Genomic DNA, 13,676 nt, shown 5'->3' with positions numbered 1-13,676 from the left:
GTTCGCTTTCAAATATGGCGCCACATCTAATGCGTCTACTACATTTCTTCTATAATTAACCACTTCATTCAGTGACATCTTAAGAGCTTCTGCTTGAGAGACCCGGGCAGACTCGTAAATGAAGGTTGGCTAATTTCCCTAAGAATCCACACACAAAGTCTTTATGCAGACTTCTGTAAAATGTCAAAGTTTTAGATTCATTGACCGTTTTCCAACTGAGTTCTGGATATCAGCCCCATGGGGATCCTGTGAGGTGAGGTTATTTTTTTTAGTATGGCTGCCATGTTGCGCGACGTAGTCGTCCGTCGACGTCGCCCTAGGGATCACGCGCCCGCTATCCATGCCGCTAGCCATGTTGACCATGAAAAAAGAATTGCATGGTTTTGTATTTTTACGCATGCACGTGGTTCTGTTTCCTATAGTTATGGTGCTCCGCTAAAATACAATACAGTACAATACAATACAATGCAATGCAATGCAATACAATGCAATGCAATGCAATACAATGCAATACAATGTCATACAATGCAATGCAATACAAGGCAATGCAATACAATACAATGCAATAAATGCAATACAATACAATACAATGCACTGCAATACAATACAATAGAATGCTATGCAATGCATTGTAATACAATGCAATGCGATGCAATACAATGCAATGCAATGCAAGACAAGTCAAGAGACTACAGTACAGTACAGTACAGTACAGAAAGTCAAAACAAGAAGAAAACTGTGTCGCGCAAAGTTTGTTAGATAAAGAAACTTAGTAAATATTCATGTTATGAATATTTACCAAGTTTCTTTATCTTACAGTACAGTATAGTACAGTACGGTGCAGTACGGTATGGTACAGTAGAGTACAGTAGAGTACAATACAGCACATTGTACTAAGCTTAGCTTTGTGTGAGGTGTGACATCACATGTAAAATAAAATGACACACTAATTAATTTGCTGGTGTTTCAAAATCCTTGCGTCACCTAGAAAATGATGTTAGGAACATCGAAACGTCAGACAATTGTAATTTCAAAATTCCACAAAAATTAAAACTAGAACCAAATTTTATAAACTAGTGTAAACAAATAAAAAAGTATAGGTCAGGATGATGAAATGAAATCTGAAATAATGACTCGTTATGCTAGAAAGTAAAAACGAATCATATGATAACGCCAGTGCTCAGTGGACAGTATGATAAAAGCATACACAGTACATTTTCGTCCACACGAGTCTAGCGTTCGTTTACGGATGTTATACAACTCTCCCCCTCGTAATTTATGCAACAGAGTGGAATTCGTATGAAGACATGATTAATCATCGCAGTTATATAAACAACTTAACGAAGCTGTGAAATTAAAGCCTGTTATTTTTATGCCTGAAGGCTAAATTTCTAGCCCTTTTAATTAGCGGCTAACAGTAATCGCCATTGAGACCCTCTATTCACTCTCACTACTCCCAATTGGGAAGTTCTTGATTCGATGATTCAAACAAGACAAACTAAATATTATATTATATTGTTATACCCATGAGATCCATGGTTAAACCTCTTTTAACCAAAGACTAGCCAATTAGGAAGCAGTCCACAAGGTGTGAGATAAACATAATTATGCAAAGCCCTAAGCCACGAGTGAAAATAGCAGTTTGACCATATTTCTTAAATTTTGAAGACGGTTATGACTTAGAGTGCGTTCCTTTGGGGTGATCTGGATCAGGATCAGTGATCCAAGATCACTCGGATCATAGTTCATCAAAGGAACCGATGAATCCGCGACCAGAGTGGATTCATCAGTTCCTTTGATGCACCATTATTCGAGTGAACTTGTATCACTGATCCTGATCCAGATCATCCCAAAGGAACGCACCCTTACTTATGATCCACTTCGACGATGTGGTGCTATATCAACAATTTATTGTAATTTTGTGTTTACAAACTCGCGTATGTGCTTATTATGGGCATGATAAATCGAGAGGATGGGAATAGCGTGACATCGTCGAAGCGGTCCATTAGTCTTCCATAACATTTCAAATTCTTGATTTTAATATTTCAAGGCGCTGTAGTAAAAACTACGTGATATACGCTTTATTTGGAACCCATCTTGACGAGTTTAGGCAAAAGCGTCAGAAACTACAGTGTTTGGATGAGAATCCGGAGGAAAATAATTTTCTTAGAAGCCGAATTCGAAACAATTTTTGAATAGCAAGCATGTTAACTATGTATATTAATAAAATTTTTAGCAATAGCTTTTGACCCTATTTTAACGTCCACATTCATAAGTGAGATTGATCTCCAGTTCGACAAGTCCCGCTTGTCTTTGTCCCTTTTTTCAATTAAGGTGATAAAAGCTTCCTTCTGGGAATTTGACAACACGCCAAAATCATAGAAATAGTTTAAGCTGTCTAGCATCAGATTTCCTAAAATGTGCCAAAAAGCTCTACAGAATTCGACTGGCAATCAATCATTGTCCGGTAACTTGTTGATTTCAGATAGCTGAAGACTCTTGTAACAATAGTCAACTGTTAATTCTCCACTCAGGTTTGAGCCTCATTATTAGTTAATTTCGGGATTCCAGAATTGTTCAATAAAGAGTTTAACATTTCCCCTGATGGTCTGAGGGGATCACGTTTACAGAGATTGGAATAAAATCTTTGAATCTCCTGCAGAATTTTTTTAGAATCTGTGATTAACACTCCTTCATTGTTAAAAACCTTGCGAACAGAGCTTTTAGCTTTCTTATGCGTTTCTAGCTTTAAAAAATAGTTATTGCATTTTTTGCCTTTCTCGTACCAAGTGGCTTTTGATCGGATAATGGAGCCTTTTGCGATCTGTTCGTAAATAGAATTATATTCCGTTTTCAACATTTCAAGCTCCTCCTGATTCTCAAAGGTTGGTGATTCGTTGCACCTTTCTTCGCGAATCCTTAGAGAGGTCTCAATATCAGACACTTGTTTGTTTTCTCTTCTAACGCGCTTTTTCTTTGCTGTATTTTAATGAAACTTGTAAAATCCTGTACTTGATTAAATCGCATGCACAACAGTCTCTTATCAGTAACTTCACTGATCGAATTCATTTAACCACATAGGCACTCTTTCATTTATTGATGTAAGAAAATCGTCTTCATCGGTTAGACTAGCATTAAATTTCCAGAAAGAGGGACCGTCCTCCTGTTTGTCTGAGCTATTAAAATGAAGAAAAATAGTCGAATGGTCAGAGTTGATCGAAGGAATAATATCAGATTTATCGATATCATCCTGGCAAGCATCGCTGATTAACCAGTAGTCATGTCTTCTCTGAATGAAAGGATGTTTTTGCCTCCACGTAAAACGTTTAGACTCCGGATTTCGTATTCGCAAATGTCTACCAAGTCAAAATCGAGACATAGATCTTGTATTTGTTTGACAGAGCCTATTTTAAATGGTTTCCAGCCAGAACAATCAAGGTCAGAGCCGATTATGACATTGAAGTCTCCCCCGAGAATTATCTTATGCTCTTTGTTATCAACGAAATCTTCAATTTTCTTATTTAGATTGCCCAAAAATTGGCATTGGTCTTGAACCTTCTTGGGAGCATAAATATTGACAAACAAGAACAATGAGCCTTGTAAAGGTAGGGTTAGACACCTTTATTTAAAAGTAAAATCTAAAGGTAACCTCAGCTTCCATGATTATTAAATTTCCAAAATGAGGGACCGTGCTGCCGTTTGTCTAAGCTATTAAAATGAAGAAATATTGCCGAATGGTCAGAGTTGATCTAAGGAATAATATCAGATTTATCGATATCATCCTGGCAAGCATCGCTGATTAGCCAGTAGTCAGTAGTCACTGCAATAATAATAGCTGTACCTCAGCGTCCATTATAATTGAGCAGCCTTCACAATCCAAATTAACAGATTTTATGCTAAAATCAGGGCCACTCCTCACTAAAATCATCACCCCACAACTGTGATTAGAACCATGTGCAAACTGAAGCTTACATTGCCATTGCGTCTTCCAGATATCCTCAACATCTACAGTACTATAAGTTTCTTTTTTTTTTTTTTAATAAATTTATTTATAAGTTTCTTGAAGGAAAATGATTTCATACTTTCGCTCATTAAGCCAGGTCAACAGGGCTTTTTTCTTTATTGTAGAACGAATCCCTCGAACATTTAAAGAAAGTGATTTAAAATTTTTACATTCCTTCTCGAATGGAACATTTAAAACCCGTTGTGCATACGGGTAACTCGCATTGCAGCTGCGCATAAATTAATATGTGGTAACGACTGAGGCCACAAGAGGTTCCTATACAATAAAATAAGACATAATAAGCAAAGGAAACAACACATAACAGACATTACACGGCAACGTTTTACACAAAGATAATAAATGGCAGCGGAGTAGCCTAAAGCTGCCTCAGAGATTGGAGCAATTGTTTGGGTTTAAATGATCTTACGCAATAATCCCAATCTGTAGGGAAATCGTTTTTATAAAGTCTAAATGTTTGCCATATTTCGGGATACATACCGCTTTAACAATATAACCGTTTCTCCCATACAAATCCTGATATTTCCACTGTTCCGGGAATCCGAGTACTCTATCTGCACTAATGCATGTACTAGGGAGCCCGACACTCACTTGGCATCCTGTGATTGCATTTATTATTTTCAAAGTCAAACCAACCGCCACACAAATGCCCAATGTCCCTTGATTTTCAAAAGGCCGCGATTTTAGCGAATTTTTCATTTTGTCCCAAGAAAACAAGTCTCTCGCATAGGGAGACATCTTAAGCCAGTGTTAAAATTCGGGCAACAATTTTTCAATTTGCTATCGGTTCGCTGTTTTTTCATACCACCGTGGCTTTGCTGCAAAACATCGCAACAAAAACAAGCTTTCTTTCCCCGGCCTTGGTTTAACAAAGAAGAATATAGCCGTTATTCGGATTTCGTTATTCGTTTTTCGTATTTCGCCGTGTTAAAACATCGCGTGAACAGCCTGGAGCTATGGTTTGTTGTCGTGTTGACCTCTTTTGCTTGTGCCGTTTGTTTTCCCATTGCAGACCACGTGATGATACTCTTGTGAAATCTTGCTTCCAAATTTTTGAATAATCGCATGTATATGAATGAATAATTTTAAGATGGATAAAAGAAAAATTCTCAAGAGAATATCACGTGGTCTACAATGGGGAAACAAACCACCCAAGCTGAAGAGGTCTATCTAACAATTACACCCGTAGCCCGCAAGGAAAAGCAACTGAATTTTAATATTTCCGTAAGGGCTATTGACCCGAAGAAGGGCCAAATTGTTTTAATATCACCCAACTAGTCGGACAGAAAAGGCAATAATAAAGTTAGCAAATGCAAGTTGAAGAAATATTTATCTGGGAATAAAACGAACGAAAGCGTCACGATCGATTGCGCCAATTTCGCTGCTCAAGGACTATTACTATTACTAATAGTCCTCTAGTAGCGTAGCCAATCAAAATGCAGGATTTGCATTAGTCCACTACTTGGGTGATACTAATTAAGACTACCTATTTTTTCTGGATTTCGAGACGTATGCACGTGCCTTCTCATAGATATGGTCACCACGCATCTTATTTTGGCGGCCTTTTTTTTTTTTTCTTTTTTTTTTCTTTTTTTCATTTGTGGAAACAGTTTTGGCAATTCCAAACGGCTGTGAGAGTTTGTGGTACGTGTTACGGGGCAAGGATTGCGAGGAAACAGTGTCGGGCATGGTGTGTACGGCTTAAAGATAATATCAGAATAATAGCTTTTCCTTTCTGTTTACCTTTATTTTAACATCCATCTCTTTAAATGCCGCCCGATTTGCAAGTGTTTCAAAATATATCAATAAATAAACGAACAAACGAACGAATGGAAAATACCACTTTAATCGATCAGTGAAATGTTAAAATTCAGTTGCTTTTTCGGCGACATGCCAGTTAATTTATAATTCAGTTGTCCCATTACTCTTGCACAATACTTTTCAACAATCTGCACAGAAGCAGGGCTCATTTTTCTCCTCCAATTAGAAACAACTTGCTGTGAGTTACGACTGGTGCTGTAGGCATTTCCGTGACTAATTCGTGTCGTCTCGTGCAGCCATTTCTTGATGGTATCTAACATTTCGATTCCTGTAAATTTGTAAAGTTCATTCACTACCCGTAGTGGATTGCGAGCGAGGTCTTCAAACCGGATTAACTTGTACCCATCAGGTGAAAATGCCTTCATCAACTTCCCGATCTTGACATCAAACTCCATTTGATGGCAAACTTTTTCAACATACCATGATAATTCGCGCCTTGGGTCATGTGATCTCCTAAAAAACGCCAGAGACTTCAAAGAATCAACAACAGCTCTTGGATCTCTGACCAAATGAATTATTTTACATTCACTCGCGCCGTTGGAAGAACAACTTTCGAAAAGGTTCTTGTTCCATTCTCCACGAGAATTTAGTATTCTGGGTGTAAGTATTTTCGCAGCAAACATGATGTAATTATTTTAACAGACGTCCTCAAATTGTCGTGTTTTTAGTTTCTGGCAGACTGTAGACGTGCCGTTTCTGAAGCAAAATCTAGAGTTTTCTTTTTTTTTTTTTTTTTTTTTTTTTTTTTTTTAATCGGTTTATTTACTGCCACGTTCTATTTCTTACATTGTGTGTAAACCACGGCTGCTTAGTCAATAAAGGTTTTTGGTGGCAGGGAAGTGCAACCCAGGCTGCACTTTGCCCCACAGTAAGTGCTATGGCCACCCTTGGAAGTAGGTCCGGATCTCTCCAGGATGGTACCATCGTACCATCTGACCTATTGTCCTCCCAGAAGGGCACCCCTCTTCTGGTCCGTGCTATGTTACCCCCTAACATAGGTTCCCCTAGAGGCGCTACTACTCAAGGGGAGATAGGCTCTGTCTTCACTGCCACCCATGTTTTGCCACTATGATTAGTGTTTTTTGTTTCTGTTTTTTGCATTTACCCAGCAAGGGGATGGGGGAGGGTTACCATGTCGTTACCCATAAAAATTTATTTCTAGTGTGGCCAAGAAGCAATATTATCTTCGCTGGTACTGTTAGATCTGCCCCTCCCCCTGCATGGGTGTGGCTTCAATATATTAAACTGCACAGCAACAGGGTCTGTACGGGTCCGCAAATGATCCCAGGACCGCAAATGATCCCGGACCGCAAATGATCCCCAGATTGGACCGCAAATGATCCCGGACCGGTTAACAGTGATTCCCATTGAGACCCTCTATAATTCACTCTTGCTACAATTGGGAAGTTCTTGTTTCGATGATTCAAACAAGACAAACTAAATATTATTTTGTATTGTTATACCCATGCTAGATCTGTGGTTAAACCTCAGTTAACAAAAGATTAGCCAATTAGGAAGCAGTCTACAAGGTGTGAGATTAACATAATTATGCAAAGTCATAAACCAAGAGTGAAAATAGCAGGGTGGCAAAAATAAAATCAAAACAAAGCATTATGTACGCAGCAAAAGTTGGACCACATATCTTAAATTTCGAGGACGGTTATGACTTTCTTATGATCCGCAATTTACAGTATTTTGTGTTTACAAACTCGCGTATGTGCTTATTATGGGCATGAAAAATCGAGGCAATCGGAACAGCCGTGACATCGTCGAAGCGGGCCATTAATCTTTCATGACAGTTCAAATTCTTGACCTCTTTTCTTCAGTGGTTTCGATTCTAATTTTTCAAGGCGCCATAGTAAACACTTGGTGCTATACGCTTTATCTGGAAGCCATCCTGATCATGACGAGTAGGCACGAGCGTCAGAATCCGAAGGCAAATAATTTTCTTAGAAGTCGAATTCTAAACAATTTATGAATAGCAAACATATTAGACCGTGGGTCGCATTTTACAAATTGCACACGGCTGACTCAGAAATTCGATTTACTAGTTCGCCCCGGGGAAAAAAAAACAAACAAACAAAAGTCTGAAAAATTAACAACGCGGCTTTACGCTTTCAAGCACAGCCCGTCCTTGTCCCTCAAATGTGAATGTAATCCCCCATCTATTAGAGTATTTTCAATTGAGTGTTGAAAGTAATCAGGCAATTACTTTGGTTTTGGTTTTGGTTTTGGTTTTACTTCGGTTTAAGATTGGCTCAATAGTCTAATTAGTGATTGGTTTAGTTTTCGTTTTACAACACACAATTGAAAACCGCTCTATCGTAACTTTGTTAATTATTCATTGTTAGAATTCGATTTTTGAAACAGTAATTTGCCATTGGATTTCATGATAGACCATGATACAAGCACTGCAAAAGGCTTCCAAAACCGAGCCGATAAGGTATATTAATCCCCACAAGCCTATGGAGAACGTTGACGACCAAAGGTCACATTTTAATTTCAAAGAAGGAGCAATGTAAATGCGTCAAGTACAACGCAATAAAACAGGCGGAAATTGCAGACCTTATTCAGTTGTTTCAGCCCTTATTTGCTTCGTGAACATTCTTGTTTCAGTTCGTTATGTTAGAGTTTGCTAGCTCAAGGTATATGTCGTGTTAGGTATATAATGAATTCGGACTTCATATTACATTCACCTATGACGTGCAGTGTTGGGTATGTAAATGCCTCGATTGTACGTAGGGCTGACAGCTCGTTTAAAATATTTTGACTTTTTTGTTTCACTTAGAGTCTGTGGATGGCAGAATTGGAAACAAAAGGGTCCGCTGATCTTGTATTCACGTTGCTGTTGTATTTATGTAGGGTAAATGCAACAACCAATAAATACGCAACCAGTAGTGTAGTGTCGCTGTATTGCGTTACGGTCATGCGCACTAGGAGTCAGTCAAGTCAGTACTATCGAAGATTACTGTAATTTACTGTTAGGGAATAAATAACAAGTATTCACAATCAAGGACTCCATAACTGGCGACGAGGATAACTCAAGCGAATTCCACTACAGTAACACTTCACTTAATCGTCACTTTGGATCGAATACACTGGATAAACAATGGCTAAACATGTTCAGTTCTCAACGCCACGTGCGCTGACCGCCATTTGAGTAAGGCGGGAAACCCAAGTTGAACACTCATATATTGTCGTCATAATATTACATCGAGAGATTACATCGAAAAATTACCTCAAAAGATTACACGGGACGATCACACAGTTGCCGAAGCGGAATGGCGAATGTCTTACCTCCGTGTCCTTCACTTTCCGTCCACTAAGACAACGCTTCAGTCGGCCCACGTTGGAAAAAATGGCTGAAACGTTTGGAAATGTATCTCGCCGCTCATGATGTGAAAGATCCAACACGCAAGAGAGCGCTGCTACTATACTCCGCTGGTGAAGAGGCCAGCGACATTTTTGAAACACTTCCAGATCGAGGAGAAGAGAAGGACTATGCGAAAGCAGTGACTGCTTTGAATGCTTATTTTCAGCCAAAAGTAAACAAGACCTACGAAATTTACATGTTCAGAAATGCTTCTCAGAATTCCGGTGAATCGCTAGATTCTTACTGCACACGGCTGAGGCGTCTTGGTCAAACATGCGAGTTTACCAACGAAGATGAAGAAATCAAGTCACACATAGTCGTGTCCTGTTTATCTTCACAATTACGGCGAAGAGCTCTACGAGAAGACATGGATCTCAAAGCCTTACTCGACTATGGCCGTGGTCTAGAAGTGTCTGACAAGCAAGCTAAAGGCATCGAGGAACAGGAAAAGTTAGCCAGAGTAGCAGAAGTCCAAGCGGTGAGCGAGGATAGCCAAAGTCAGAAAACAAGAAGTGTTACAGGTGTGGAGAAAATTACCTTCATAAAGGACGACCTTAACTTGTCCAGCACTGAATGAAACTTGTAAACATTGTCGCAAGAAAGGCCATTTCACCAAAGTATGCCGAAGCAGATTAAATTTCAAGAAAGTCAATACAGTGGATGAGAGAGATGGCGATGAATCCACCGACGAAGAGTACACTTACCGCATCACTCTCCACTCCATGCGTGACAAGATACAACCGTTTACTGCAGTAACCATTGGAGGCAAGAGAGTGAAATGTCTTATTGACTCAGGAGCGGGAGTGAATGTCATCGACACATATTCTTTCAATCAGCTGGAAAACATTTACATTACACCTACCTCGAAGAGGATCTATGGCTACAGATCTTCTGAGCCCTTACCAGTCATTAGCAAGTTTGAAGCTAAAATCATGTCGGGAGTAACAAGCAAATCGACAGTCACGCAATTCTGCGTTGTTGATGGATGTGATGGAAATTTGATAGGTTATGAGACGGCAACTGATCTCGGGCTGCTATACATAATTAACACTGTGTCGACACCCAAAGTCGATAACATCATCGAGAATTACAAAGATTGCTTTGAGGGGCTGGGAAAGATGAAAGGTAGAACTGCAAAATTACATGTTAATGACCGCGCAAAACCACTGGCCCAGAAGTACCGCGGACTACCATTTCACATCCGTGATCAAGTCGAGGCTGAGCTCAAGAATCTAGAGGAACTTGACATCATAGAAAGAGCTGAAGGTCCAACCCCCTGGGTCTCTCCGATAGTTGTGGCCCCCAAAGAAGACAGAAATACGCATATGTGTGGATATGAGAGCAGCCAATCAGGCTATAGAACGTGAGTGACATCCACTACCCATTGTAGAAGACCTGATCGTTCATCTGAACAGAGCCACTGTTTTCAGCAAGATAGACTTAAACCAAGGATACCACCAACTTGAGCTGGACGAAGACTCCCGGAGCATTACTACTTTTGCCACGCACATTGGCTTGTTTCGTTACAAGCGACTGAGTTTTGGATTTAACTCAGCAGCTGAAATCTTTCAGAAATCCATAGAAGAACAAGTGCTGCAAGGAATTGACAGTGTTAGAAACATTTCTGATGACATAATAGTGTTTGGCAAGAACCAATCCGATCATGATGATGCTTTACAAGCTATTCTTCAGAGAATGAGAGAAAACAGTCTAACCGCAAACCCTGCCAATTGTCTGTTTAACCAATCATCCATTGACTTCTTTGGTCATCACTTCTCTGCAGATGGCATCAGTGCAGATTATAAGAAAGTTGCATCCCTCATGAATGCCAGTCCCCCCCCAAGAATGCAACTGAGGCACACAGCTTCCTCGGTTTGGCACAATACCTCGCACGTTTCATAAAGAACTTTGCGTCCATCTCTGCTCCAATCCGTCAACTCACGCATCAAAATGCGAAGTGGGTGTGGGGACCAGAACAACAACATGCATTCGACTGCCTCAGAGCCAGCATGGCAACTCCAGAAATCATGAAATACTTCAACCCCTCACTCAAAACGGAGCTGATTGTTGATGCCAGTCCAGTCGGCCTGGAAGCAATTCTCACGCAAGTAACAGCAGATGGAGGAACAAACATTGTAGCGTATGCCAGCCGCTCACTCACGGATTGCGAAAGCCACTGCAGCCAAACCGAAAGAGAGGCTCTTGCAGTGGTCTGGGGAATTGAGCACTTCCACCTATACCTCTATGGGTCATCCTTCCAAGTTATCACAGACCACAAGTCGTTAGAAACAATCTTCAACAACCTCACTTGCAAAGCAACTGCGCGAGTTGAGAGGCTACAGCTACGCCTACAGTCATACAAAACCAAAGTTGTTTACAACCCAGGAGCAAACAATCCAGCTGATTACAGGAGTCGCCATCCGGATCCCACACAATCGCAGGCTTCCAACCATTTATCAAGAGTTGATGCCTATATTAACTTTGTAACTAATAATGCTGTGCCCCATGCCGTTACGCTTCCAGAAGTAAAGGATGCGACAGCAGCTGATGAAGCATTGCTGAGTCTAGCAAGAGTGATAGCAACTCAAAAGTGGCACGAGGCTGGAAGAGATGTCAGTCAGTATCAGCAGATCAAGCAGGAGTTTTCAGTATCAAATGACGTAATTCTGAGAGGGACCCGAGCTTCGAGATCGAATGATTATGCTGGCTCACAGAGGACACCAAGGAATTGTCAAAACCAAGCGTCTTTTGCGAGATTCAGTCTGGTTTCCAGGGATAGACAGAATGGTCGAGGAAGTTGTCAAAGGGTGCCTACCGTGCCAAACTGCGATCCCTGATCCAAAGCCAGTATGCGAACCTCTGCAAATGTCCCCCCTACCACTAAGCCCATGGCAAGAGCTCTCCATAGATTTCTGTCGCCCCTTTCCAAGTGGAGATTACTTGCTCGTCGTGACTGACGACTTCAGTCGGTATCCAGAAGTTTAAATCTTGAGGTCAACATCAGCAAAGGCAGTGATCCCTCACCTTGACAGCATCTTTGCCAGGCAAGGGATCCCCGAGATAGTAAAAACAGACAATGGTCCACCATTCAATAGTGAAAGTTTTCAGATGTTTGCCACTCAACTTGGTTTCACACATCGCAGAATAACTCCTGAATGGCTCAGAACAAATGGAGAGGCGGAGAGGCTGATGAAGACACTGGAGAAAGCAATTAGGACAGCTGTCGTTCAAGGCAAGAACTGGAAACAAGAGTTGTCCACCTTCCTTCGACAGTACAAGGCCACCCCTCGTAACACCACAGGGAAGTCTCCTTCAGACGGGCTGATGCTAAGAGAAAGGAGAAGATGAAAGAGTATGCAGACAAGTGCAACCATGCCAAAAACACAGACCTGAATGTTGGTGACAAAGTATTGATAAAGCAACAAAAACTGAACAAGACGTCTACACCATTCAAGCCTGAGCCATTTGAGACCACAGACAAGAAAGGAAGCATGATTACAGCCCAAACTGCAGAACACACCGTAACAAGAAATCCGTCATTCTTTAAAAAGCTGCCTTCTAACATACCTGTACATCCCGAGGAAGAACAGTCTACACCCTTCATTGATGCAGCAGAAGCAGTTGAACCAACTGAGACAGTCGAAGCGCCTACAGTTACACCAGTTGAATCACCTAGCTAGAAACGCACCAGTAGCACCACCTTGAAATGTATCAGTTGAAACACCTACAGTTACACCAGTTGAATTACCCCCAGTTCGTAGATTAGCAAGAGCAATACGAGTGCCTGATCATTTCAAAGACTATGTTACTTGAACATTGCTCAAATCAATGGTTTAGTGAAAAGCAACATTATTGCGTGAACATTATCTGAACTTTTCAAAGACTGTGTTACTTGGACATTGCTTAGATCAACTGCTTAAAGGAAATAACTTGTTTGAACATAAACAGGACTGATAGATTTAGGAAGTAACATGTTGAGTTTCGTTTTTAAGTTTTACCTAGCTCATTATTTAGAGGAAAGGAGAGATGTAGTGTCGCTGTATTGCGTTACGGTCATGCGCACTAGGAGTCGGTCAAGTCAGTAGTATCGAAGATTACTGTAATTTACTGTTAGGAAATAAATAACAAGTATTCACAATCAAGGACTCCATAAGTAGCTATCGTAACATTTGATTCCTGATTGCATCACAGGTGACCCAAGCTCGCGAATGAGCGTCCTTTATACATACATTAGTACAGATGGTACCCAGGCTACCCAACAATCAAAATATAAGAATTTGTATGGGAAAATGGTTATATTCTTAAGCTTAAAAATACGAAGGAATATGAATAAAAATTAAACCTACCTCGCTTCAAGTGCATGTTTCCTTAGTTCCCGTGAGGTTTCTAGGCCGATTTCTGACAATGTAGGCGGCTTTGAGCTTCACTGACATAGAGGACAAAGTAGTGAAGCTAAAAACC

General features: G+C 40.5%; 1 protein-coding gene and 1 pseudogene across 1 annotated transcript; one reads left to right on the top strand and one right to left on the bottom strand.

Annotated features, from left to right (window-relative positions):
• Positions 1 to 4,020: 4,020 nt before the first annotated feature.
• Positions 4,021 to 6,582, bottom strand: LOC110054645 (carbohydrate sulfotransferase 1-like; annotated as a pseudogene).
• Positions 6,583 to 12,559: 5,977 nt separating this feature from the next.
• On the top strand, positions 12,560 to 13,353 carry LOC149115058 (uncharacterized). Its single transcript, XM_089285836.1, has one exon. It carries the CDS (start codon positions 12,560 to 12,562, stop codon positions 12,893 to 12,895), a length of 336 nt encoding a protein of 111 aa, XP_089141962.1. The 3' UTR covers positions 12,896 to 13,353.
• The last annotated feature ends 323 nt before the right edge of the window (positions 13,354 to 13,676 follow it).

The sequence above is a fragment of the Orbicella faveolata genome, unplaced genomic scaffold, assembly GCF_042242905.1.
Source record: "Orbicella faveolata isolate gen_17 unplaced genomic scaffold, um_ofav_v1 contig_13, whole genome shotgun sequence".
In the NCBI taxonomy this organism is placed as follows: Eukaryota; Metazoa; Cnidaria; class Anthozoa; order Scleractinia; family Merulinidae; genus Orbicella; species Orbicella faveolata.
This window is presented reverse-complemented; position numbering and strand designations above follow the sequence as displayed.

Bases quoted from the DNA above. Each gene is read 5' to 3' on its own strand.
- LOC149115058 (XM_089285836.1), top strand. From the start codon at position 12,560: ATGAAAGAGTATGCAGACAAGTGCAACCATGCCAAAAACACAGACCTG.